The sequence below is a fragment of the Sparus aurata genome, chromosome 16 (assembly GCF_900880675.1).
Source record: "Sparus aurata chromosome 16, fSpaAur1.1, whole genome shotgun sequence".
Taxonomy (NCBI): Eukaryota; Metazoa; Chordata; class Actinopteri; order Spariformes; family Sparidae; genus Sparus; species Sparus aurata.
The window spans coordinates 18,624,008-18,650,660 of NC_044202.1; the positions used below are offsets into that span (position 1 = coordinate 18,624,008).

Genomic DNA, 26,653 nt, shown 5'->3' on the forward strand with positions numbered 1-26,653 from the left:
GGGTTCAGAGTCATAGCCGCTGAGACATAAACAGGTCATAGAGAAAAACATGGGGAACCCTGTTTAGTGCTTTCATCCCATCACACGTATGGTGTATGATCAGGGTGGCCCTGCATACTGATTACAGAGCTATTTACCAGCACCATAATAGCTGCCTATGGAAACCACAATAAAGATGGACAAGGTTTGGGGGAGGAAACAAGCCACACTCATTTAGTTTGCCATGGGAAAAAGTGTGCTAGCACTCAGACACAGCATGCAAGTTTCTAGCAGGGCCAAACTTAACGATGCATCCATTGTGCTGTTATGTTGTATGACAATGCTTTTATGAAATGGAAAAATATGACAGACAGACACAAGCCTTTAATTAAACCAAAGATAGCATCAAATTGTCCCTCTGGCTCGTATGGTTGAGCGTAGTACTTGCTCCATACCCGATATGGAACCCCGTAAGCATCTTTGGATAAGAACCTGCTAATTGCCATGAATCTCTCAGTGGGTAGTTCCCCCCCTCAAATCTTGTTAAAAAGTCTGGCTGAAAAAGTAGAAAGAAAGATTCAGCTGCCGAGCCAAGCGGAGGATTTACTCAATCAAAACTGACAGCGGGTCCATCTTTGACCCTGTCGCAGTGGAGATCAGCCCCTCAGCCAGGCCTGTCCACACACAAGTCTGAGCTGGCTGCCGGCTCCCTACTCAGGGGAAATCCAGCAGGAGCACCTTGCTCTGACTTCTTATTGCTACCAGTGGTCACTCACTTCGTCCCAGTGGCTGCCAACTAAAGAGCTGGGGCATTGGCTTGAGCTGTAAATAACAGGGGGAAGTGGGAAGAGGTTGGGGGGAGCGGATAGAATAGGCTGAAGTGGAAAGGAGGAAGCAGAGGAGTGATTTACCGCTGGCTTGTGTCCAGGTCAGGGAGGGAGGACACAAGGGTCAAAAAGATTGAGAGCATCATTAGCCCATCTATCCTCTCTGTGGTGGGGCAAGAACAGCAAACATGCACACGCGCCTCACAAAAGGACACATACATTCCATTCAAATAACTTTCCATGAAAACTCTCTGTTACTCATCTGAGTAGTCATGAACAGTGAGGAGCAGATATAATGAACACTTGAATTATGCAATTCAAGACATTACTAGGCAGCCTACAGGCTGTAGGCAGCTGATCCCATGCTCCCTGCTACGAGTGGTGCAGCTGGGGGAGAATGAGTCATCTTCAATGAAAGGTATCGGTGAGCAACAGTGCGTCACCCACAGGCTAGGTAGGGGCACCTATGACGCAGCCATTCACATAACACATTCACACACTGCATGTTGCACTGTGGTTACTTTACTGACTATCTGACTTTGTTGTTTAAAGATGTGATCCTAGATTTTGATTTAATGCTCCAAACAATGACGGATCCTTTAGGAAAAAACGACAACAAGCGAATCTCTCTCACCATCTTAACACACTCGGCCCATTTCCAGGTGAGGTTGTTTGTACTCCGGCCGGCACCTGTTACGGGTCTACCCGACAGTCAGGACAGATTAAGAAAATGACAGTCTTGCTCCCATAAATGATGAATGTTCTGTTGACTTGAACAAACAGATGAATGGCAAGTGAGAGGCTTTCCCCAGATGTCTGCACCAGGAGACAAAAGGAAGGATCAACAGAATCTCCCATGATTGTTTGCTCAGGGGAGCCACCACTCCCTGTTTAACAAATTCAGAGCCGGCATTTTGCTCTAATAACCTTTGTACAGCCTAGTGAATGGAAATCAACCGAGTGACATTGTTGTTTGAAACTTTCTAATGCTTTGAGAAGTGATAAGTCATATTTAGATGAGATTCAGTTCAGTAGGTAGAGTGATTTCACAACTGATTCCAAAATTAAAAAAGCCTCTCAGGGTGGAGCTGTCACAGCTGACCTGTATTCTGATAAGTCATCTGCACATTTGCTTTGACTGTTGACAGAGAATAAGGAAATAAGCAACAAATTGGTGTTTTGGGAAGTCCCGAGGAAGATGGAAATTAAGTGAAAGAAATTACCCTGGAAAGGCACAATGGGATTTTCGGTGGTCTCCTGAGGTGACTTTCTAAAATAACCAAATGAAAACAGAAGCTTGGCACAGTTGTGTCTCCTTATCAGCTTTAAGGCCTTTCAAAAATAGAGTGCTAGAACTGCAAAGAAAGTACGGGTCTTTCCATTTAACCAAACAGATGTTTTTTAGCTTTCTGGTGAAAACAAACACTTTCATCCATTCATGGTTTATGGAGACATGCTGATAATGGACCTCAAGGCTCATCACTGCGCCGTCAATGCTTTGAAAAGACAGACTAACCCATTACAACTGACTTATCTATCAGCACCCTCTAATGTAACAAGTCAACACGAGAGCTGACAGATCAGAGACAAGTCACAGCAAGTGAAAACACAAACACAAAGCATTGAGAGCCGTCCTGCATGACTAATTCAATACCAAAACAATGCTATTATCCAAATGTTAACACGGCAGATTGCTAAATGAAAGTCAGTAAATTCACCTAAAGTTTTACTGCAAGATCCTTCTTTCCTATGTGGATGGGAATTTTGAAGTGTGTGAATAGCTAGACAGGAATTCAGTGAGTCTCTGTGCTCGAATGAATAAGAATATGGACTAGTCTGAACATGTTTTGAACACACTCTGTTCTGGCATCTGCCCAAGTGCCCTGCTAAACCCAAGAGTGGCTAACAGTTCATAAAACTACAGATCACTACATAATCATAATGACATTACACTCCATTACAGTGTAAGCCGGTGAGCTTTGTGTGCATTTGGTCAGCGACTACCCATCAAACTAGACTGAGTCCAGTATTTTTAAATCCGTTAAAAGCAACTGGTGGCTCCAAATGCAACATAGGGCATGTGTGACCTGTTTTGACTGCTCATTCACAGAGCTGCTGGTTTGGAAGGAAAATAGCAGCCGTTGAATGCATTCCTCTCATGTTCTGTGGTTATTTGAGCATAAATGCATTAGCAGTGCTTTGATAGCAATACCAACAGAGCCATTCACTTCCTTTATTCTTCTCTGTACGAGTGTGAATCAACACGCAAGCACAGATCTGGGTCAGGAGCAACTGAAGACTTAAATGAATTAAAAAAACTTACATTTACATGACAAATTACATGAGTGTTAGGGTGAGCCTTAAGGCACAATCATGGCATGAGATAAACCAGTGAGTGCGGGCAAGCGCAAGCACTTGAAATCCCTGCACGAGAGGTCGGTCAGTGTGTGACCCGTATTTGCACCCGCTGTGCCACTACAGGTTTGAACCTTTATTCCCATGGCTTAAGCATGGCACCTCACGGACCAATGCTCTTAGGGCAGAGCACGGCCAAATAGCTTGCAGGTCCTGCTAAGCTGAGATCATCTGGGAGATTTGCAATGCACATTTCAGATTTGAATGAAAAGCAAACTGATCTAACCCAGGCTGGCAGGCATACAAGGTGACACTTGGTCTCCTCTCCTGGCACTGGGAGGAGAACCGTTGGGTATACATGCAAATGAAAAATGATTCTGGTTTACTGATAAAAAAAATAATAATATCACCCCTATAAAGTGCCACACATATGATGGATCATTTCTGTGTACTGTCAAAACATAATATCAAAGATGAATACACTGTCTCAACAGTAAAGATCTTTGAATTGATAAATACACAGGCTTTTGTCCGTCTTTGTCTCCTCATCACTAGATAAGAACAGTAACATTAACTATTAATGATTTATCTAGAAGTCCCCATATGTTGGAACTCCTGAGGCTATGATGCTTGGACACCAGGCCGTGTGAGAAACAGGCCATGGAGGGGCCGACAGAAGCGAAACCACAGCAAACCCTTTCAGTCTCCTCTCCCTAGGGGGAATCCTCTTACAGCACTTCCCCTGAACTCTAAAGGCCATTTTCTATTGAAAGGTAACATGGTTATTATCTGCCCATCAGTGGAGCACAATAGATCATTTCTTGAAGCTGAATGGCTGGATGATTGGTAACTGATAAATGACAAAAAGAGGTTTTAACTTTAAGGGATGGCAAAGAATGAATGACGATGAAGACATTTCACTGCGTTACTTCTATGTGTACGTGAGGCCACGAGAAGGGAGACAGATTTCCGCTGTTCTTAAATCCTAGGTTTAGATTAATTTAACACCTGCTCTCCCTGATGCATACACACACAGCCTTCAGTGTAAGGGTTGCTAAAATGGATTAATGATGCCTGTGGAGGCTGTCCAAACATAGGTGCTAAAACAGAGGCAGTGGATGCCTTAATAAGGGTGAGGTGTCTGCACAACGTCTGTTCGCACTCCAGTTTAGGAAGTCTCTGTTTTAGCCAGATAAGGATCATAGGCCATCATTGCCCACACCTCACTATCATCTCTTAAGATAAGGCTGCTGAAGGTACCCATCAGTGGAGTCATTCAGTGTGTGCCGACTTGGACACAATGCTGTTATTTTTCCAAGCACACACTTGGTCAAAGACAAAAGCACATTCAGCACATGTCTGCCACCTCTCTGACAAGATAATTGCCTTCTTGGCACTTTGGTGCTACTTGAGAGGCAGGAGGCTGCCACACACACCCTTGCTACTACTCTTGTTTCCAACCACATGACTGCATGACCTGGGAAAGAGCACATGGCTGACCTCCATCTGACCATTCATATCAGACTTCTGCTTATGGGTAATGTTCACATACAAACACACAACCATCACTGATAAACTAATAGCAACAGGCCTTGTATAGATGTGTGCCAAACTAGATCAGCAGGAATCAAATCACGACTTCCTCCTTAAAATAAACCCATTGCTAAAATTCACATGGCTTATCCATTTCCAGATGCAGGGCTTTGAAATTTGATTAGCCAGTATTTAAGTATAGCAAATGCTGGGGGATATCCAGGGTGTTTGGATAAAAGCCACTCAGTCAGACAGAGTTGTGCAGGTTTGCATGTTTGGGATGCCTTGTTAAACTTGGCAGTCGCACTCCTGGTAACTACAAAGTGGACAAGTGGGGAGGGGGGGGGGGGGAAAGCATGTTTGGTAAATGAGAAACTATTCAGCTAAGTTGGAGCTAAACATTCCCTCAAAGGTGCCAGCTCTCCTCAACTGAGCCATTGCCCATGTGGGGACTATATTTGGAAAATGACTAGCAGCATATAACATACATATTTTGTATTTGTGAAGATGGGTTCTGAGTCACTGGATATACTTTTTTCAAATCTAACTATTTAATTTTGAAACTGTGACAAAAACAACTTTTAATTGAAATACAGATTTAAAATACATTGTTCTGTGACACCTACACTGTCATTAGTAAAGTGTGTTTTTCCCCCAGGGTAGGTAGTCCCACACATGACACATGTGATACCATTCACACGACACCACGCGTCCAGCTGGAAGATCAGAGCTCGAGTTGAATGAACTGTGCCTCAGGGCATCTCCTCCAGTCCCCAAACAAAAAACAACAGTGTTTAAATTGAAAGAAGCTACGCCCTTTCACTCGCAATAAACATCCACCAACCACCGCTTGATCTCCTTGAACAATGCGAGTGATTAACAACAGCCTCAATACACAAAAAAGGCCTTGTCCTACTGAGGAAAACAACTTCAGGGAAAAGCGAGAGAAGGTCTTCATACGTGCTTTCTGGGAGTTTAATTTTACTTCTGTCACAGATGCGCAACAACTCTTGAAACACGTATGTTTACCATTGCTGTGAAAAGGTCAACATGAGGCCATGACCCCGTCTTTGACATGGGATTTACTTCAGCTCGATGCTGCTTGTCTTTGGCACGAAAGGATTAAACAAGTCGTTCTTCAGTCAAGCAATATCAGTATTTACATGCTATGTTGTGGCTGTGTACTGTACAGCGGTCACCGAGGACAACACAAGGTCTTTCCTTTTCAGTGGAAACAGCTGGTGACTTCTGGCCCTCTCTTAGCCACATTCTTTGCTGCTCTTAGACGCTAGGATGTCAAACAAAATTCTGGCGCACAAGTTGCTACTTTAGCTACTCAAAGGTTTACCGTATAAAAGAAAAACAAAAAAATAATTCATCATGTTCGTTTTATGTAGAGTTAGCACTGGGCCGCATATCAATATTCCATCGTTATCGTTATATAATATGTACTTTCTATTTTGGAAAACCTTGTATTGTAATATGGCACAAGTGGTATCTTCTCTCGGTTTTTTAAGGTAGAATAACAGTAAAGTGATAATATCTAAGGTCTTACCACCCAGCCCTAGTTCAATTTGAAGATATGACGCAGCAGCTGGGAGCCAGACCAATCAGTGATCTGAGAAAAACGGTTTAAATTACAGCCAACAGTGGAGCTGTATTTTGAATTTTAGTTGTTAAGTGTGTTTGTTTTGTGGCTCTGACTGCTTAAGGGCATATCCAGTTTCTCCCAAAAGTAATTGTAGTCTACACCCACTGATGACGCCGCAAAGCAAAGCAAATGGCTATTTAGCCTCGCTAAACCACAACGAGGAAAGCTACATTTTGGGAATGACTGTAAAGCTGCGTCACTGGCTCTTGTTGAAACTTTGGTAAGACAACACTGCAGTCAACACCTTTGAATAAATGAAATAGTTTAGAAATAATGACTCAACACCAACCACTTGGTATAAAACGGTCAAATGCAGGTTGACGCTCATGTTAATGAATGGTTTGTATGTGAAATGGATGTTTGTACTATTCCCATGAATGGTCTGCTGTCATTTCAGTTCGCTCAATTCTGCCATGTTTGTAGGGCTCTGCAAATCCACTGGTTAAAACCTACAGAGACAATCGCTGAGTCAGATTTGCAGGAGACTGACAGCGATGGGGCCTGTGTAGACAACTAATCCTCCATCCATGCGTGCTGGGCTCTTTTCACTGGACACACTGAAACTAACCCCTCCACAATCCCCTTTAGCTCCCAACTATGGATGAGCACATGCTTCAATCAGCACTAACAGCACTACAACACTGTCATAGCTCCAATTAATGACAAAAGAGCTTGCCCTGTGATACTAATTTGGAAAAAAAAAAGGAAGTCACATATGATTTGTTTTGGGCAGCTTCCAAATATCCTCGAGCCGAACGGCCAAGTCCCACCGCTGTCTGTATAAGCAGCTCATTACTCTGTTTCCTGTTTAATATAAACACACTTCGCTGTTTTTATGTGTTTGGAAAGATGACCAATTCCATCCATAGTTCAAATACCATTTGCTGTCTCTCACCAGACATGCCTATGCTGTGAGTGAGTTCAAGGCGTACTGATGTCATTATTACCATAGCAGGCATGCCTCTCACTGCCTGAAACAGGTATGGGTTTTTTTTTTATGTCAGTTCCAAACGAAAAAGCACTAAAATAGAAGTCTGACAGCAAAATGATTGATGGGCTTCCACCAGAGTTGGCTTCCTCATAAGGAGCAAGTTTACCACACCAGGCAGTGCTTTCATAACTGAGGTCATGATTAAAATGAGTACTGGTAACAAATACTTAATTAAAAACCATAGTTACAATGAGTTCATATCATTCCTCACATGACAACAAAACTGCTTTTAAATTGGAGACCATGGGGCAAAATGTGCAAGAAAACTGAGTCTGTTGTCCGAGTTGATGATAAATTTGGGATTTCTGGCATAGAAACGTTTGAAACACTAGTGCATTTGGGATTGAATCCAACATTTCTTTAGGTTCTTGAATCAGCTAATGCTTATCACCCAGACAAGTAACACACACACACACACACACACACACACACACACACACAATAACAATAAAAAACATTGACAAAGACCAGCAATTGAGAAGCCGTATCACAGGACGGAGTATACAACTAGTTTTAAGTGAAATTGCTCAACTTGTCATCCGTAAGTGAGAGTAAAAGAAATGCAGTCCCATTGTTTGACGCGTCGGTGGAGGTATGTTGACACACAGGAGCAGTTTCTACGAAACCAGCTCGAGATGAATATCTGAGGAGCGACGCAGAGTTGAGACAGAAAAGCTTTCCGAAAAGCAGCAAAGTCTCCAAAGAGCTACTGTTTCTGTCAAACAAAACGTATGTTAGCGCTACACACGAAGAGCTCGGGACATAACTTACCTCTCATCCAGTCGACAACTTGCTTCGGCGTCCACTTTGTTATCGGCTCCATGGCTTCCTTGACACAAAACACCCGAGACGAAAATGTGCCTTAAAATTGGCACAATTGCAAATGGCAAAATTGTTCTACAAATTTAAATGACACAAAAAAAAAATCTGATACACTGTCACATTCTCGCAACAAGTCGGTGCTGTTCGTCTCTGTGTGTTCACCCGCTGGACGAATGTGTACACGCGGGACTGGAGGCTGGAATGAAATCCTCACCACCGCTCCTCACAGACCGGCCTGGGATCAGTGCTGCATTCAAGGGCTGCCGGGAAGACTGGGATAAATTGCCACTTCGAGGCAAAATAAAACCCCAGGAAACCTTAAGATGACTTTTTCCTCTTATAAAGATAAATAGAAATAATGTAACATATTATGTTCTTTCCATTTAATCTATATTTCTTAGTTAATCTAAAGAGTTACGTATTCACATTTTCACAGTAATGCATGCTCACTGTAACTAATTTATGTCGAGATGTATTTACCCCTTTTTTGATTGCCTTTGCAACACCAATTTTTTTTTAAATCTAATTTAATATTACTTCTTTAACATGCTTGAACACCATCGCACAACAGTTTGTCGTATCATTAACGATCTCGTGTGCCGGTGTTTCCCTCTTCGGTACATGGAGGAGTTAGGAGTTTACTCAGGGCGCGTGAATGCAACACATGATTTCACCGCCCTTACTTGAAACTGGAGGCGTGCACACATCAGACAGTGCTGCACAGTTGATGTGTTGTTGCTCCTACAAGAAAAAATATCATGCAAAAATATATTAAAGCTATTAGCTATAGCTTTAGCTGCATTATAAGCTACATTATAGATATATGCATTTCAGTGCTTAATTTTGTACTATGTTTTAAACACATTATTATTGGCCATATTCATAGGTCATAACACACTGGCAATGCCTTGACACGACATAAAGTCATTCGTGTTTTACTAGCTAAATTTGTACAATCATTTTTGCATTCACCAGCTTATAAAACCGTGTAAGAAAAACACTCGAGGCCGGAGTGCACTTAAGTTTCCACTAAACTGAATGTGACTCACTGCTGCCCTCTGTTGGTAACTTGCTTCCTTGCATGTAGTAGGAGGCTGCCCTGCTATCCACACAGACCTGCTCACAAAGAGTCGCATTGTAAAGAATCTAAGTAACTAATTTAGAAAACACCCCAACTTTAAGGTTAAGGTTTCGCTTTAAAGATGCAATATGTGAGATTTTTGGTTGAAAATGTTCAAAACTAAAATTATCAACAGGATGTGAAGGAACAGTTTGTGTGATGACGTCTATGTTTTATTAACAAAATATATATTTATATGATACATACATATTCATTACATATAAAGTTAATACATATGTATTTCATGTATCACTTTGAAGTGTTATAGCTACAGTATTTAATGGCTGTATGTATTTTCAAGTAATTTTAGTATTATGGATCCTGACAGGCTTATTGTTTTCTAACAATCTGAAACACACCTTGCATGGGAGAGTCCCTGCCTTTCCCATCACTGCATTACTGTACAGCTGAAAGCTGTTGTACACTCTGCACTGTAATCAGCCAGAGATTAGAGCTCGACTGTTATTAAAGCTGGGCACGCATCAGTTTGCTGTCAGGCAAAAAAATTACTGGAAGCCCCACTACAGTGCTGTACAACAATTTGTTCTCCTTCTCTTCTTTTTCCTTGTTCCAACATGCTTGTGTCCTCGTTGGTTGGACTGAAGCAAGACATATTTTGAATAAGAGACTTTTCTTTAGATTAAAGGTAATTAAAGACATTTTCTGTTGAACATCTCAGGAGAGTAATTTTGGTGATGACTGACAGGTAGAATGCCTGAGGAAAGCATTTATAGAAAACATGATCACCACAGCAAGAGACCAAAAAATAGGTGAAGAGCTACAGATCAGTTATGTCTTACTACTGCAGACATTTGGAGAAAGCATCAAAACACAGAGATTTCACAACTTTCTGGGAGGAACTATAGAGCACACTGCAGTCTCAGATAAGTAATGGCCGTTTGAGCACATTTAATCTCCCTCAAGACAAGATATACACTATGTTTGTGCACATTGTTGGCAGGCATCACAAATATATCTGACCGCAGTGAGAGCCACATTCAGTTCTCATGGGAGTGGGCTGTATTGAAAGGGATTTGGGTGGTGTGGAATCCAGGGATGGCCCTCCCCGATAGGATTAAGTGAATCATGGGATTGTTGTCGAGGTGAGGCAGAGGGATGGATGGGGGGCTTTGGTCCGCTGAGGAGAAGAAGGCCTAAAAGCTTTACGGCTGAGAGAGGGAGAAAGACCTGAGCAAAACACAAAAGACAAATTCTATTGGCTATTCTTGCTGTTTGAGGACCATTCATAAAGACCAAGCATCAGAGTAAAATCAACTTCTAAATCCACAACAAAACAAAAAACAAGACTCCGCTTGATCTCCTTCGTATTCTGAATCAACATTTATTTCGGTCTCAAAACAAAGGAAGTCCCGGTTCGGGCGCTGTATATTATTGTGGGATCTACATTTAAAAATGGGGCTAATAATGGCATATAAACAAAGACAGGCACATGAAACATCAGCACAGGAAGTTATCCACTTCACTATCTAAGATGACAGGATATGAAGGGCTTAAGATGTTGTTAAAATACAAATAAACCCACTTCCTGCCACTGACAGGTTTTCTCTATAAACAATGAACAGATTTACTGTGGGAGAGGAAATACCATGTACCCTGAAGCTGAAACACACAGCCTGACAACGTCTCATGTGTTTTGCTGCCATATATTGTGGCCATATTGAGTACATAACAGATCAGGGACTTTGGATGTCCCCAAACGAACTCATAATGAAATTATCAACAGCTTTGAAATGCATTTTAATTATCAATTTTTTTAACGTCTGCATTGCTCTCTTCCCCTCTCTTGGAAGCACCAGACCCTGGACATTAGCATTGACACTAAGATGCCTCCTCACAGCGTAAAGGAGGGGGTGGATATAAAGAGAGCAGTGTCGTAAAAAAAAAAAAAAAAAACACACAGGAGATCCTGTGTACCGATCTTGTTGCTAAGGGCTAGAAAGGAAGATGAAGCTTCGGAGTCTTGAAGTCATTTATGAACCCACTTGGCAAGAAAATACCTTTCACATATACATACATGAGCCAACGCATGTTATGACATAGCTCTTCAAATAAAAAAAAAAAAGTACATGTCCATGTAGTCAACATAAAGCATCTCTACACATCCTCTCTGTGTCTGCAGTTGGCACCCATCCGATGTGCAGGGTTGCGTCTCAACCTCACGTCTCGATTCTAAGGCCAAGGAATAGATAATGTTGGCGTTTAAACAGCATTGAAAATAATCTATTATCTCAGTCTTTAAAGGAACAGCCCATGGTCTTTACTTTACAGTGAAACATCAAAGAGTTGTCGAACGGTTGGCTGAGGTTTTTTTACGGGGCGTTCTGTTGGGTTGAAGCGACGGTTGGTCTGGCGTTGAGGTACTCCAGGACAAAAACCTGCAGGATCTTGTTGAGGTTCTGAATGGTGGAGCGATCCAGGTTCTGCTCGTTGTCGTCAAACGTGTGCCACACAGACGGGAAGGGCGACGGGATGAGGTGGACGACGCGCACACCTGACAAGAGAGGCACAGGAAGGTCATCACCCAACAGAGCTGCACGATATACTATAGAAATCACATTTGTGGTGTTTAGTGTGTCACCTCTGTTTAGGAATGGTAAGTGATCGTCTTGTATGTGGCCAACAGGTACATCGGGCCAGAAATATTCTACACTGGTGGGATGATTCACAAGCTGGTTCATGGAGTGTAAACGCTTTTCTGAGGAAATAAGAGGGAGAACATCATGGTATCAATAGTTTAAAAAATCAGCAATTCAAGGATGAGCTGATTTACTTCACTGAGGCTGTGGTTTGTTTTCTAGTTCTGGTTTGATCGCAAACAACCCTGTAAACCCCGTCCCCTTTATCGAACGAAGCTTCATCCACCTCAAAAAAGGAACAAAACAGAAATCTCTCATGATAAATAATCAAAACTAGTATGTTAAAATAGCACCCATCAAACACCCATCACACATAGAAAGAAGCCTGTTTAAGATAAGAGATCATCAGGGCCTTTAATGCTCTGTCAGCAATTACTAATGTACTGCACTAACGTACATTTTAAACAATTATAACAACATAAACAATTCCTCCACAGGCTTGTACAGGCAACGAAGAGAGACGAAGAAGGTTTCATTTTTCACGTCATGTTACAAGCAGCTCACATATGGACAAGAACAACAGCGATTAATTCATAATACAATTGCCTCAAATTCCTCTAAGTATATACAATTTAAGCAACTTTCTATGTCTACTCCAGTCCACTACAGAGGCAAATATTGTACTTTTAACTTTACTTCCATTGATTTAACTTGGACATTAGATCAAGTGAACAATATGATCTCCACAGACCCTCATATGTAGTTTAAGTTGCTGATCACAGGGATTTATTTAGGTTATCATCAAAAAACACTTCAGGAGCCCCTGAGGTCCTGGAAGACATATTTTCTTTTTTGTTATGTGGCACACATAATAATGTGTTTGTACAAATTATCATCTTTTGTGTAGACAGTTGATCTTTTGGGTCTTTGAACTTTGAACTTTTGAATTTTGAATTTTGTCAACTTTTGATACTTTCAGTGCGTTTTGATGCTTATCCTATTTACTTTTACCAAAGCACATCTTCGAATCTTCAATACTTTTATTTGTAACAGAGTATTTTTGCAACGTGTTATCGCTCCTTAGCTAAAATGTTCTGGGTACTTCTTCCATCACTGACTGATGACTTGTGATTAAAGTGACTCCGGTTGCTTGTGGCACACCTTCAACAAAGTAAACGGACCTACTTGGTGATTAAAGTTCGAACAAAACATCGGATTATTCACCAATGCTCTGCAGTCTGGAGAGCCAGTGCTTTGTGATGGGGAACTGGTTGCCGAAACGTGGACTTGGAGCCCCGATCAGGTCCAACAACACAAACAGATCCTGCAGGAGAAGGAGCAGAGAGAGGGAGAGCGACCATGAGGCACCATCCTAAAGATAAGTCATGAGAAGCCCACTCCCATAGTAATCGCGGTGAGGTGGTGCAACACACTGACATCAGTCTCTGCTATCTCTGCAAGGCGCACAAACCACCCTTTGTGTGTCTACAGGCCTGCACACACACTAGCTTCTTTAAGATATCGTCTGCTTTATCTCTGTCTGTCCCCGCAGGAATGTCAACATTTCTTGATAAACAGTTGGGCTATCTCTCCACAGCCCGATACAAAAACTTACACCAATTAATGTGACATGTTGTTATCATACACTGCATAATAAATTATGTTTGTTAACCTCCCAGATGATAAATTGTGTGGCACTGAAGCACAAATCTATGTAAGACGTACAGCCCCCTTGATGAGGTGCCTGTGAGGGCTGTGTGTGTTAGAGGAGATCAGGCTTAAGCAGATTGTCCTGAAACTGATGTGGGCTAACAAAGGGATGATCTTAAGTGTGATTAAGTGATTATGCTAATCTATGGTAGTTTGGGGCGGCGAAGGGTGAGTGGTAAAATGGATCTGTGACGTACAATGCCGTGGAGTTGGTTGGTGTCCGTGGCTCCGGCGGGGTGTGGGGTGGTCTCCATCTTCTGGGCCAGGTGGCGAGAGCCATACAGGGAGTCCGTGGGGGTCCACTGGAAAAGAGCCTCCTCTCCATCGAAGAAGAGCAACTGCAGGGTCAGGTCAGGGCTGGAAATCTACACAGGAGGTAAAAAGAAGTCAGTCCCATGCCACAAGAGTTTACATTCATAGAGTTCTGCTGCCCCCTAGTGGTTATGAGAGTATAGTAACACAGACACTGCATGAGGTTTTTTTTTTCTGTCTTTAATTTTGCAAAAAAAAAAAAAAAATCCTTCTGTAATAGTGAGTCATTTATCAGCTGTGATATTGATTATGCGTCTGCCTCCCCGGCAGTATTGGTATTCAAGTGTGATTCCTATTCCCACTGTGACCTTTTTTGACAGACAGCTGAGTAACACATCCCTTGGCCGATCCAGCCCTGTCACAGGCCCTGTCACCATACGCCCAGTAGACAGGGGTCTGACCTCAACTGTGAATCAGGGAAAGGGCTAAGAGCAAGCTATATGAATACTAAGTGTTTTTCCCTTACGAGACTCTTGTTTGTAGTGCAAGTAAATATTTTTGATGGCAAATTTGTGCTAATTCCCTATAAAAAGACACAATAATTATAGCTTTAAGAGTAGAAATATTTTTGGTGGGTGTCTAATTCAAACAATTTAGAGAATATCCTCAGGTCTTTGCCAACGAAGTTAAACATACATTTTACGTATACTGAGCAAAACCATAAACCTTCACCCGACTCACTCAATGAAAATGCTTTGTGTCTTTTCTTATTGTGAACAAATCCCATGTTTTCTGTGTAGCTTGAAGTCTGATTTGGAATATATGTCTGTGCCCTATTGCTCCAGTGTTGCTCATGACTGTTAACACATGATCTGTTAGGCCACGCTGGGTGACACGTTTTTTTCATCAACATCAATGTAGTTCACGTTACGGTCAACACAATTTGGGTGTGTATTAATTCGCGGGAGAAAATAGTCCTGGAAAATTCCAAAATAGCACTGTGCACTGTGGTTTGATAAATGGCAATGTCCAGCTATCATAAGAAATCAATTGTGCCAACTGGAGAAATAAAGATAATACCAACTGTATTATTTAAATTAAACTAATTTATCTTGCAGCCTGGGAAATAAAAAAAGTTGCTACCACCACTAAGGTCAGACTCACCCAATCCAAAACCTGATCCATGATATAGGGAAAATCTACAATGACGTTCACCCAGTTCCTGCAACCGGTGATGTTTGGACTTGTTTGACGTAGCTGTTGTAAGACTTGCCTGTGATTCATCATCACAACTCGTCATCGCTAGTCAGTCATAACCACAAAAGCTAATACACGCCTCAAAAAGTATAATTGAAAAGCCCACACAGACAGACAGATCCGTCATGCATTATGTAACTTGAAATCACATGCTACAGGTCACCACCTTCTGAGCTTTCAGTTCTTCGTCCAGGGCGCGTGCCAGCTCCAACATCATGGCACAGGGGACGGCCGAATCAGTGGCCCCTTGGAACTCCCTCCCGTGCCACTGCGGCGGGTAGTACTTGGAATCGTAGTGACAGGCCAGGACCAGGCGGCGCTTGGCTGCCGGGTTGAGGGTGGCAATTAAGTTAGTGAAGGACAGGGGCCCGTAGGGTGTTTGTGACACAAACTTATCCTCCGTCACTTCCCAGCCCGCTCCGAGGGAAGCGAAGGTTGTTTTGATATGCTATGAACACACACAGGTATAACTCGTTACTAATGAGCATTCAGCGAGAACACTAATTTGTGTTGATTCAGGTTCTCAGTTGACACTAATTTCTGTTTTCCTTGAGGTGAGAGCAACTAAATTTTGCAATTTTACAGTTCAATGTTTCAAGGTTGGTCACATACTTGCCTGTGAAAATGTTTCCGTATCTGAAATACAGATACACTGAGAATAAACTCACCTCCTGCACGGTCTGGCTGCCTGCAGAGCCCGGATACCTGGTTACCAGCAGCGGCCTCAAGTCCCTCAGCCACATCTGTCCCAGGTCAGTGTGAGACACGGCGGTGCGGACCTCGTCTTGTGACAGAGTGAGAGCTCGGTGATGGAGCTGAGCACAACCACGGGACAAAACAAACAAAGTGGATGAGAAGTAGAAATGGGGTCAATTGCAGTGTCGCAAACAGGGTATGGATCATGAAATATTATTAACCAGCGTTAGCTCCTATTTTCAGTCAGCGACAGTAATAACGGAAATGTTTCAACAACTCTTCCCGTCAGAGCAGTGGAAGTCTTCATTTGATGCATTTAAATTGAGCAACAAGATGATTGACAAATAGCGTACACAGCCAATGAGCTTAGTGTGTCACAACACTCACATGTTACTGGAAAACAGTCACTACATCTGCCAAGAGTGGAATCTTTTTTTTTTTTTTTTCTAGTTTAAAGGTGCACTACGTAGTTTGGTGTTTTTGTGTTTGTGGTGTCCTAGGGACTTAATTGTCCTCTGGGAAAAGCTTTTTTATTCAGTTATAGGACAATAGAATATTTCTGAGTTCGTATAATCACCTCATTAATATTGTAAATATAAAGATTCTGAGTTTGTATAATCACCTCATTGATATTGTAAATATAAAGATTCTGAGTTTGAATTTACTCTCTTTAACCACACAGTGTCCCTTTAAAGTTGCAGGGGAAGTCTGGAGATAAAAACATTAGACAGACATCACCTACATGTACATGAAAGCATGTAAATAAGCCAATTGTAAAAAACACCAATTTGATCTTGTGATAAAATTTGTATCAAGAACTGTGTATTAGATGAGCTGTGAAGCTCACTTGAACAGCTCCTCAGAGAGAGACATAAGGGCTACTCAGACAGTGTGAATAGACATTGATTGAATGGCTACAAATTCACACGAGGGCTACTTTAGAAAAGAACTGAACTGAAAAAAGAAGCAGAGAAGTGTCGAGTGTCTGTCAACATGCTGTTCTATTCTCTTGCTCTGGGAAATAGGCATGATTGGAGCAGATTAACCAGTTTGAGCAATCCAAGCAATGACAGTATGGATTTGGATTCAGGTTTCAAGCTGTAAGGGTCGAATGGATGCATGCTAAATTGCAGCCACGGGTTAAAAAAACATATTGATCCTCCAATCCCATGGCTCCTTTTTTCATTTGGTCTCAAAGTTCACCTGCGGAGAGCTGTGGTTGTCTTAGTAACAGACAGAACCCAGAGGACAGTCAAAGCTATTCAATAACGGGGCCTACTGGTAGTGCCTTAATTGTTGATGTGACAATTTTTTAAATTACCAATCATTGTGTTGTTTTTTTCTATGAGGGAATTCATGGATTTGTCAGAAAACAGTTTAAAGAAAACCCATACTATTTTACTATACTATATATACCTATTACATACACTCAAGGCCCAGGTTGACATCTTCAAATAGACGTTTAATTCACTGTGACATAAAGGGCTGGGGTTAGCAAATCGTTGCAATTTAGAAGCAGGAACCAGCACATGTTGATCGTTTTTGCTTGAAATCTAATTCAGCTCTTCTGACAGAATAATTGTTTATAGGAAATCATAGGAGACATTTGTTCTTCCTCCTAATTTGGTTTCACTTTACTGCCTCGGGAAACAGGAGAGGGCACATTCCTCTACTCTGGTCGTTACAATCGAAGCATAAACATGCTCTTACAAAAGCTGTTCACAGTATGACTTGGGCCAAAACTGTCTGAGTCAAACACAAGTCCTGTAATTACAGAACGGCACACAGTGCATACAGTATAATTATGTGGTCACACAGACTGACTGTGGTCCTCCAAAGAGCTGGGGCGCACTGCGCTCAGAGAGGGTTAAAAGGGGGTCCACTTAAGGTCTATAAATACCAAGACCTGCAATTGGAGGATCAACGACGATGACTGTGCTGCCATAGCAACTAGGCAAAGAGGAGAGGAGAAGAAGAGCATAAATGAGGAACATGAATGGCCAGGCATACCCAGGTGCATCTCAAGAGAATTACACAACAGTGCCGGGAAAGAGTGCAGAGTGCTGGGATATCATGAATGAATATATACATGTAGGTATATGCCAAAACTAAATTTGGGAGCTTTCCCTTTTCTCATATTGAATAGGTCAAGTGCAGGTTATCTCCATCTTAAACACAACATGAACAGAATTGAATGTAATCATTTTTCAAGCAATTTCAAATAGCCCATACATCCAAAGACAACGGTTCAAGATATTGGGTTCATATGTTTTAAAAGTATAGAAAAAAGTAAATGAGCCACTGAGAGTGAATTAATAATGGCACACATTCATTTAGCCATGTCAAAAGGAGGCTACAGGTTTCAGTTTTCTGAGTGTCTAAATAGAACATTATGACTGCCCGGCCACAAAATGTGAGCAGATACTCTGAATGTATGTACCTTTTCTTGTGTCCAGGGAATCCCGCCGGCGCAGTGGATGAGCGTCACCCAGACGGTCACAGTGTATAAACGCATTGTTGAGGGAAAGTGGCCGCGCTCGGCCATCGTTGTTGACGCTCCTTTCCACATTCCTGTCTCTCCTCTGTGAGAGCTTACAGATCATGTGAAAGGCAGGAGGGAGGAGGACCCGAGGCTCTCTAAACCACAGCGCGTCACTATACTGCTATGTGTGCTTGTGTCTATGTGTGTGTGTGTGTGTGTGAGAGAGAGAGAGAGCTTCAGGAACCACATGGTTGACTAAGACATTGTAATGAGCACACATCTCCCTTTGATAACTGCTAATTATCAACACCAGAACAACATATTTATGGCTATAGGCTAAACGACTTATAGTCTTAGTGGGCCCATTATGTCGGGAGCTTTATGTTTAATAATAATAATTTTAAAAAAAAGACAAAAAAACATATTTCTTGTGAGTACATACAGGCTCTGGGCTTTTATATAGAGGCTCATATTTTTTTTTATGAGTTTTTATGTGCTATTTGTTTGTCTTTGTTAAAGCTTAAACTACTGCCATTTTATCATAAATAAAAATACATCACATGAATATATATTTATCTCCTTATTTTATTTTTTTTATTATTATTTTTTGTGAGCGGAAGAGCCGCTCTTCGTACGTCCTACCACGTGGTGTCACCGTCACGTGGTCAACCCGGAAGTGCAGTATGTGTGCTACAAATCAAAACACGTTCCTGTCTAAAAAGTTACACTGTAGCTAACTCGTAAGTGTAGCGTCTTTTTTTTAAACAGCCGCGTGTGTTTTTCCTCTGTACGAGCAGCCATGGCCGAAGATGTGTGTTGCTTGAAGGCGCAGCTCAAAGAGAAAGAGGAAGAGATTGCTGCTCTGAAGAATAAACTGGCACAACTGGAAAAGGTACGACAGACTCAACTGAATGAATGAATGAATGAATGAATGGATGAATGGATGGATGAAGGGTGACATTAGCTGTGCACATTTGCACGTAGAAATGTGTTTTTATAACCTGTTCGCCACAATTTATATCCAGCAGTTTAGCATTCGTGGTGCAGCTAACTACTGTGTAACTAAAGCATATGGGTGCTTAGCTAACAAAAAAACAAGTCAGTGGCCCACTTACATGTGTTTTCACGAATAGAGAAATACAGTATTAGGTGGACAAAGTGTTTTAAAGGGTCCAAACTACATCTGAATGTTTCAGATGACATAGCGCACACTTGACTCATTATAGCTGAAATACGACTTAGAGGATAGGTTCAACCAAAAACGAAAATTCACTCATTATCTGATCAGTGTCATACTGATGGAGGGACGGGCAAAGTTTCATGTGTCCACAAAACATTGTTGGAGTGTCACGGCAAAACACAGTTGCAGTGTTACCCTAAACAACTTAAACAGATGGGGACTTATTTTAAAAATGTAAACAAAAACATCCAAAAGAAAACACACAATGCTTTATACAGCTCGCCCATGGAAATCCAGGCATCCAGAAGCCCCGAGATCAGAAATTGATTCGAAAAGATGTCATGTACAGCCTTATTAAAGTTGAAGACTGAAGTTGAAAACTTTAATAAGGGTATCAATAAACCTCAGCTGCTGAGCACAAAGTGTTAGTATGCACTGTGTGTGAAGTGGTCGCAGTAGCTCGACTGCTTGTCGAGGGTGTAATAATGTCTTTTCACATCAGTTTGGGATCTCAGGGCTTCTGGAGACTTGGATTATGCCTTGTGTGGAGCCATGTTATGCCTTTTCTCTGTAGTTTATTATTAAGTCCCCATCTAGTTCATTTGTTACGGAGAATGCTGTAACTCTTGTTTGGCTCAGAAGCTCCAGATATGTTTTGTCGACTACAAAACATAACCTGACTTTCCATTTTGCATGTGGGTGAGTTTATAATGACTGCATTTTCCTTTTTGGATGAACTTATCCTTTAATAAACTTGAATCCCTCACTACGGAGCTTTTCCCAAATAACTCCTCGTGTCAGACATATGGGCTGTAGTGTAAACATATGTATAGAGCAATATAAATGTAGCTCATTACTGTATATTATAGAAGCAGACTGTAGAGGGCTGTTACGCCACATGGCTCAAACTTGTTTCTCACATCTTGTCTATTAATTCCTCCCTGGCGTGATATCAGAGCCATACCTCTGAGCTGCAGCTGCATGACAAAGTGACACCTCTAACCCCCACGAAAGCCAAAGCAGCCCTCAGCAATGAGGACATCATGCGGTACAGCAGACAGCTCCTCCTGCCTGAGCTGGGTGTACAAGGTACGGATGGCTACAGAGAGTGTCATTCTGATGTACAGCACAGTCAGCATTATGTCAAGTGAGGCAACAACAGGGTGAATCTTGATTGTCCACAGGTCAGCTGAACTTATCCAAGACATCGGTGCTGATTGTGGGCTGTGGAGGACTGGGCTGCCCACTGGCACAGTATCTGGCAGCAGCAGGCATTGGTAGGTTATCTAAATGATTAATGATCAGTTTGACCTTTTGGCAACCACATTAAATCCTTGACCCTCCTGTCGTTATGCTTGAAATAACTGTTCCATATTGGTGTAATTGTTGAGCTGTCATCATTTTCCTTTAAGCATGGTCTAGCATTAGCAATCGAAGTGGCAAACTAAATGTAGATGTACCTGTGGGGAATAGGGTAGCAACCAAAATTACCTATTTACATTCCCAAAAGAAATTAATGACACTACTGTTTTTTTTTAGAGCTGTTTAATAGGTACACATGTGTACAGAGAGTTCTCTGATGATATTCAAAACTTTTATTTTAAGTTTTATTTTGTGTGTTCGTTTTTCAGTTGATGTCTAAATTATATTAGCTGTTACCTCCAGTGAATTTAACCAAGCTGGGGGGGGGGGGTTAACTGAGGAAAGGTGTGTAGGAAAGGGTTATAGAAGTTACCCTGTATTAGCCTACTGTCTGATGACACAACAGATAAACATTGGCCCCTGCTATCGGTAAATGCCATCTTGTTTGCCAGTGGGCTGGTAGCAGTCAACAAGGCTTTAAGTCAGCTGATACATTGGTGCATTCCTACAACTTTGAGAGAGGGCAACGAACAAGAATTATTGATTTAAAAAAAAGTGCAGTGGCCCTCTTTGTAAAATGCATTCCCGGTTTATAGAATTTAATGTTCAGGGTTATCCCTTCTTTATCAGGGATTGACATTTACTCTGAAGCATTTCTGGCTGACATGTTTTTCTCTCTGTCTCTGCAGGGCGCCTGGGTCTGCTGGACTATGACGAGGTGGAGCTCAGTAACCTGCACAGACAGGTACTTCATGGGGAGGAGAACCGGGGCCAAGCCAAGGCTCTGTCTGCTGCCACCGCAGTTAAAAGGTACTGAATGACAGTACACAGAGGTCCAAAGCACTTTAATATCAGTATCATCCAAAAGTACAAAAGAGCTTTTGAGAAATGTGCTCCTGCAGACAGACCAGAAACAGAGAAGTCAGTGTTTTGATGTTATTAGTAAGTGTTCTGTAACTGTGATAACTGGTGTATTTCTAAGTGTTTTGTGACCCTTGCTGTATAAATGCATGCTGGCGCTCTCCAGTCTCACCACAGTTTATATTTGGTTGTGTATTTCTCCCCAGTCTGCAAATATTGTGTAAACATGTTATTTTAGAGACAGCTGTTTTTGGTGCCTTTCTCCCAAACAGTGGGTCCACTGTGGTTACCCTACACATTGTAACGCAAATGACCACACGGGGGCGCCATTTCTACGACTAGCAAAGAACATGGAACGTGTTCTGACGCATGTATCGCACAGACGCTACCACCCTCTTACTTTCTATCGTAGTTGTTCATCATTGATAATGCTAAATAAATAATCTAAATACTACTTAGTGCATGGTGCAATTCAAGTATTGAGTAATAATGCATGTTTTTGATAAAATGTACTTGGGACAGTTGAAGCAGACGGTACAGTAAAGATCAGCAGGAAGAGAGAACAGTAGGGGCCGACATGTGACTCAGATCCCAAGTCAGATTTAAAACTCACATGCTATTCGCGGTTTGATCCAGCCTTAACCAAGCCACCAGTATGGCCCTGATAACTGTTTTAAGATGGTTGTTAGGAATACTATTCTGTTTTGTATTATAGCTGCTAGTCATGGAGGACCAAACCAGACTCCTTAGGGAGTTAATTGATATTTTTGTGTGTGACTTTATGTCTGCAGGTTGAACTCAACAGTTGAGTGTATTCCCTACCACCTGCAGCTCTCGCCAGAGAACGCCTTGCAACTCATTCAACAGTATCCTGCTGCAAATGTGTCCTCAACCTGCCGCTGGCTAAATCTTTGACATGAATCTATTTCCCAGCTGCCAGTTATCGTGTTGCTCTACGCTTTCCTGCTTATATATTGGGTTGGGAAATGTGTGAATGTGACTAGGCAGTGATATGAACTCTGTCTGTGATGACACCTTGACTTCGCTGACCTCATGTATGACATCGTGGCTGACTGTTCAGACAATGTCCCCACTCGCTATCTGGTGAATGATGCCTGTGTGCTGAGTGGCAAGCCTCTGGTGTCAGCGAGTGCTCTGAGAATGGAGGGGCAGGTAAGTTAGAAATCTTGCATCACTGTAGCAACATACCTCTAGCTCTTCTCGATTTGTAATGCTACTTCACCTGGCTCTGTGTCAGAGATGCACGGATCAACTTTTCACTACCAATCATTTCTGATATGCGATACCGATACAAGTTACTGTCTTGCTTTTCTGTGTTTGAAGACTAAAATGTCTCCAAGCTAAGGACATATCCTTTAGTTAGCCAACTTTACTAACATTCTAACTCAAATATAGGGGGCTATTGGATGTCTTTGTAGATCAGTTTAATTGTAAATTAATCAAAAAATTGCATTAATATATATCTGTAATTCTTAAAACACCATCCTACGGAATCAGGATATGTATGTGGACTGGTGACGCCTGCCTGATATCCAATGAGTGAATTAAATCACTATCTGTATCTATACTTATACTGGATTGGATCGATCCCAACTCCACCGTGTCTCTGTGTGTAGCTGACTGTATATAACTACCGTGGAGGCCCCTGCTACAGATGTCTGTACCCAGTGCCCCCACCCCAAGAGACCGTGACCAACTGCTCTGATGGAGGGGTGTTAGGAGTGGGTGAGTCTTGTCCCCTTATTTACCTGGAAACCATTAGCTTTGTGAAGAGAATAGTCAGCATAAAAGACAGTTGTCGGTAAAAATGTTTCACTTCTCTTTAAGTTCCAGGGATAATGGGCTGCTTCCAAGCTTTGGAAGTCCTCAAGATCGCCTCTGGACGAGGCTGTATCCTTTTCCCTCCCAAATTACGTACAGTGCCTTCTTTGGCCATTTTGTTGCTTTACATCAGGATGTTCCGCTGAGTCCGCTGGATGAATCGACACAGAACTGCTGATAGGGTTTTCATTGTAGCAAAGTTGGTAATAAAACCAAAACAGGCAGAAATGTTTTTCACTGTACTCTGCTGACTCCACATTAGCCATTTCCATGAGAGCTCTGCTGTGTTTACAGTGTTCCCATGTTAATATTGAGACACAGAGAAAAAAAACTTGTCCTATCCTGCCTTCTGACACGGCAACACCTGGCTTCTTTTACGTCAGCCAGTGTTGCACAGTTTTCCAATTTTGCAATGGTGTTCACACACAAATGGGAGAACATGACACCCAATTCTCTGATTCAAGCAATGTGGTGATGCTTTGCACAAAGTGGCCTTTTCCTTGACCAGGCGTGGAAGCTTCCTGCGGCCAGCAGCTGGTGATGTTTGATGCCCAAGACGCCAGATTCAGGTCCATCAAGTTGAGACCCAAGCAGGCCGGGTGTGCAGTGTGCGGAGAAAACCCCAGTGTAACCCAGCTGGCGGACTATGAGGCTTTCTGTGGGGCTGCTGCCACGGATAAGGTTGGTCACAAGAGGCACATTTTGACAGGAATTCTACTTCTTTAAGTGATAAGAAGTGTGTCTCGCATCGCTTTGCCATTCAACACAACACAGTTATTCTATAATCATAGGAGAAATCTCTCATTGCCTGATTTCCCCTGTGTTTCAGTGCCGCAAACTCAACCTCCTTTCCAGAGATCAGAGGATCACAGTACAGGTAGGGAACATGTACCACAGAGCAGTCTGCCATTGCGTGACTCCCTGTATTTAGCGCTGTTTATTGTATGATTACTCACAGTTTTCCCCGTTTTTTCATTTGCATTCATACACTGATTACATCTCAACGCCGACCCAGCCCCAAATGGGAAATGACTTAAAATTGTGCCTGCAGATTTTCTATGGGAAAGAATAATATGTTCTGTTTGGCACCGAGAGCAGTGGCAGTGGATTGTATCTGTTTATGTTTCTGCAGCATTGGCGCTTTCAAACCCGCTGAGTCATTAAGCGCAGAGATGGGGATCGCGATTGATTGGACTGTAAGCGGGATCGTGCTCAGGGCTCCAGTTACAAATGGCTGTATTTCCTGTGATTTAAGGAAAAATAGTTAAAATCTTCATTACTCCACAAAAACCAAATCCAAGCAACATTTTAACATTTGCGGTGTAATTTCGGTCTCCCTGTTTGACTGCTGATATACATTTTTGACTCTTTTCCCCCCCAAAAGATAAAGCCACACCTCTCTAATTGTAAAGTACTCAATATTTGCACATTAATGAGTGTTTTATGTAATTCCAGGATTATAAATCAATCATCGACAACGCAGAGCCCCATCTCTTGTTGGACGTGCGCCCTCTTGTGGAAGTGGATATATGCCGCTTACCTTTCTCTCTCAGTATCCTTTTGGAGATGGAGGCACATAATCAGTCTCACTTTGTCACAATTCTGAATTGTCTGTTCATGTTCATCCTGCCTCTCGCTTCCTGGTGATTATTCTCCTGATACTGTTGCCAGACATTCCCCTCTCAAGTTTAGAGGAGAGGAAGAGTGAACAGATCCAATTACTTCAGGAGAGGGTCAGCCAATTGAAACAGCAGATGGCAGGTGACTGCCGGCCTCCAGGTAACATGACAAAACACCATTTAGGGTCTGAACACGTTGGAAATGAACAGGCACGTAGAGCCACTCGTGCATATTCACAGTCCACTGTGTAGTCTCATACTGGCGGGCTGGACGCTTAGCTTGGACAGCTAGTAGCAGGTTGTAATGGGGTTGCTAGGTGAGCCTTTTTCCAAAACAAGTACGGTCAAACCTGAGCAGCTGGCCTGCTTTTGACAAATTAATATTCAAGATGTTATTTTGGTGATGTTGTGGATATGCACTGTGATGAGCTTTCTTTATCAATGAGCTAAATTTAGCCTTGTAGATTTTTGAGCGTCTTGGTTGTTTACTATGGAGTCTTTTTCCTGCATAGGCAATGATCGAAAACACCTTTTTTTTATTTGTGCGCAGATTTTTGTCCTTTACAGTGTTTGTCTTTGTTCTTTGATCATAGGAAGTAGTTAAGGTCGAGTATATTGAATATAATTAAAGGTGCAATGTAGTTAGTTTTAGTTAGGAAGAACATTTTAATGAGAAGAGACAAAATCTTCACTGATTTTCATATACTGAATAAACAAACCGTCCAGAGAGGACAGCACAGTTTCACATAATATTGTAAGTATTACCTTTCTGTGTTTGAATGTCTTTTACTAGACCAAATCAAATCACATATACAATCATACACACAGTACAACTTATTGTTACATTTTAGGTGCTTGGTTCCAGAATAAGTCTAACAAAGTGATGAATGAAATAAACATGAATCAGACAAATGGAATCGAGCAAACTGATCAAATGAATAAAATAAATATATTTAACATAAATAAAATATTTTCATTGTTAATCCTGCATTTCAAAGAAATGAACCAGTTAAACATTCTCGCTAGCAATGATTTTTTTAGGTCTTTAAGTTCCACCTGTGTTACCAAACTTACCTCTGTGTTTTCTCTCTGCTGCTTCCTCCAGTGTACGTGATCTGTAAGCTGGGTAATGACTCACAGAAGGCGGTGCAGGTGATGGAGAAGATGATTGGATCAGAAGTGGACAGCATCACACTGAAGGACATCTGTGGAGGTCTAATGGCCTGGGCAGGGAAAATAGACCCCACGTTTCCACAGTATTAATGCATTTTTAAAAATATGTTCCTGTTAATAAACTACATTCTGTTCGTCATCCTTGTTGTTGTTTTCTTTTTGTCTTGTTTGTTTCTGCATTGAACATCATGCTCTCAGGTAAATTGTCTTTAATGTCATCACTGGATTGCAAAATCTCACAAGTGGAACAATGGAACAGTTCCCAAAATGTGTTGTGTAACCTGCTGTGTATCTGTTCATAGAAAACACAAGCTGGCAGTTAGATAACACGTAAGCATCCTTGC

General features: G+C 41.9%; 3 protein-coding genes across 3 annotated transcripts in view; 1 reads left to right on the forward strand and 2 right to left on the reverse strand.

Moving 5' to 3' along the window:
• The window catches only part of cnksr3 (cnksr family member 3), a 33,267-nt gene extending 24,882 nt beyond the window's left edge, over positions 1-8,385 (reverse strand). The window contains exon 1 of the mRNA XM_030391540.1: positions 8,108-8,385. Coding sequence (XP_030247400.1) covers positions 8,108-8,159 — 52 coding nt within the window. The 5' untranslated portion in view covers positions 8,160-8,385. The remainder of the gene's footprint in view (positions 1-8,107) is intronic.
• Positions 8,386-10,595: 2,210 nt separating this feature from the next.
• qpct (glutaminyl-peptide cyclotransferase) lies at positions 10,596-18,487 on the reverse strand. Its single transcript, XM_030392328.1, has 7 exons — positions 18,231-18,487; positions 15,763-15,909; positions 15,261-15,542; positions 13,783-13,950; positions 13,100-13,199; positions 11,878-11,994; positions 10,596-11,790 (listed from the first exon to the last, which is right to left on the reverse strand). The coding sequence occupies exons 1-7, from the start codon at positions 18,357-18,359 to the stop codon at positions 11,609-11,611; spliced, it is 1,125 nt and encodes a 374-aa protein (XP_030248188.1). The 5' UTR covers positions 18,360-18,487; the 3' UTR covers positions 10,596-11,608.
• Positions 18,488-18,921: 434 nt separating this feature from the next.
• On the forward strand, positions 18,922-26,450 carry mocs3 (molybdenum cofactor synthesis 3). Its single transcript, XM_030443146.1, has 13 exons — positions 18,922-19,164; positions 20,409-20,541; positions 20,637-20,729; positions 21,504-21,624; positions 22,467-22,541; positions 22,731-22,848; positions 23,313-23,421; positions 23,524-23,586; positions 24,035-24,198; positions 24,347-24,394; positions 24,973-25,069; positions 25,189-25,296; positions 26,242-26,450. Exons 1-13 carry the CDS (start codon positions 19,072-19,074, stop codon positions 26,397-26,399), a joined length of 1,380 nt encoding a protein of 459 aa, XP_030299006.1. The 5' UTR covers positions 18,922-19,071; the 3' UTR covers positions 26,400-26,450.
• The last annotated feature ends 203 nt before the right edge of the window (positions 26,451-26,653 follow it).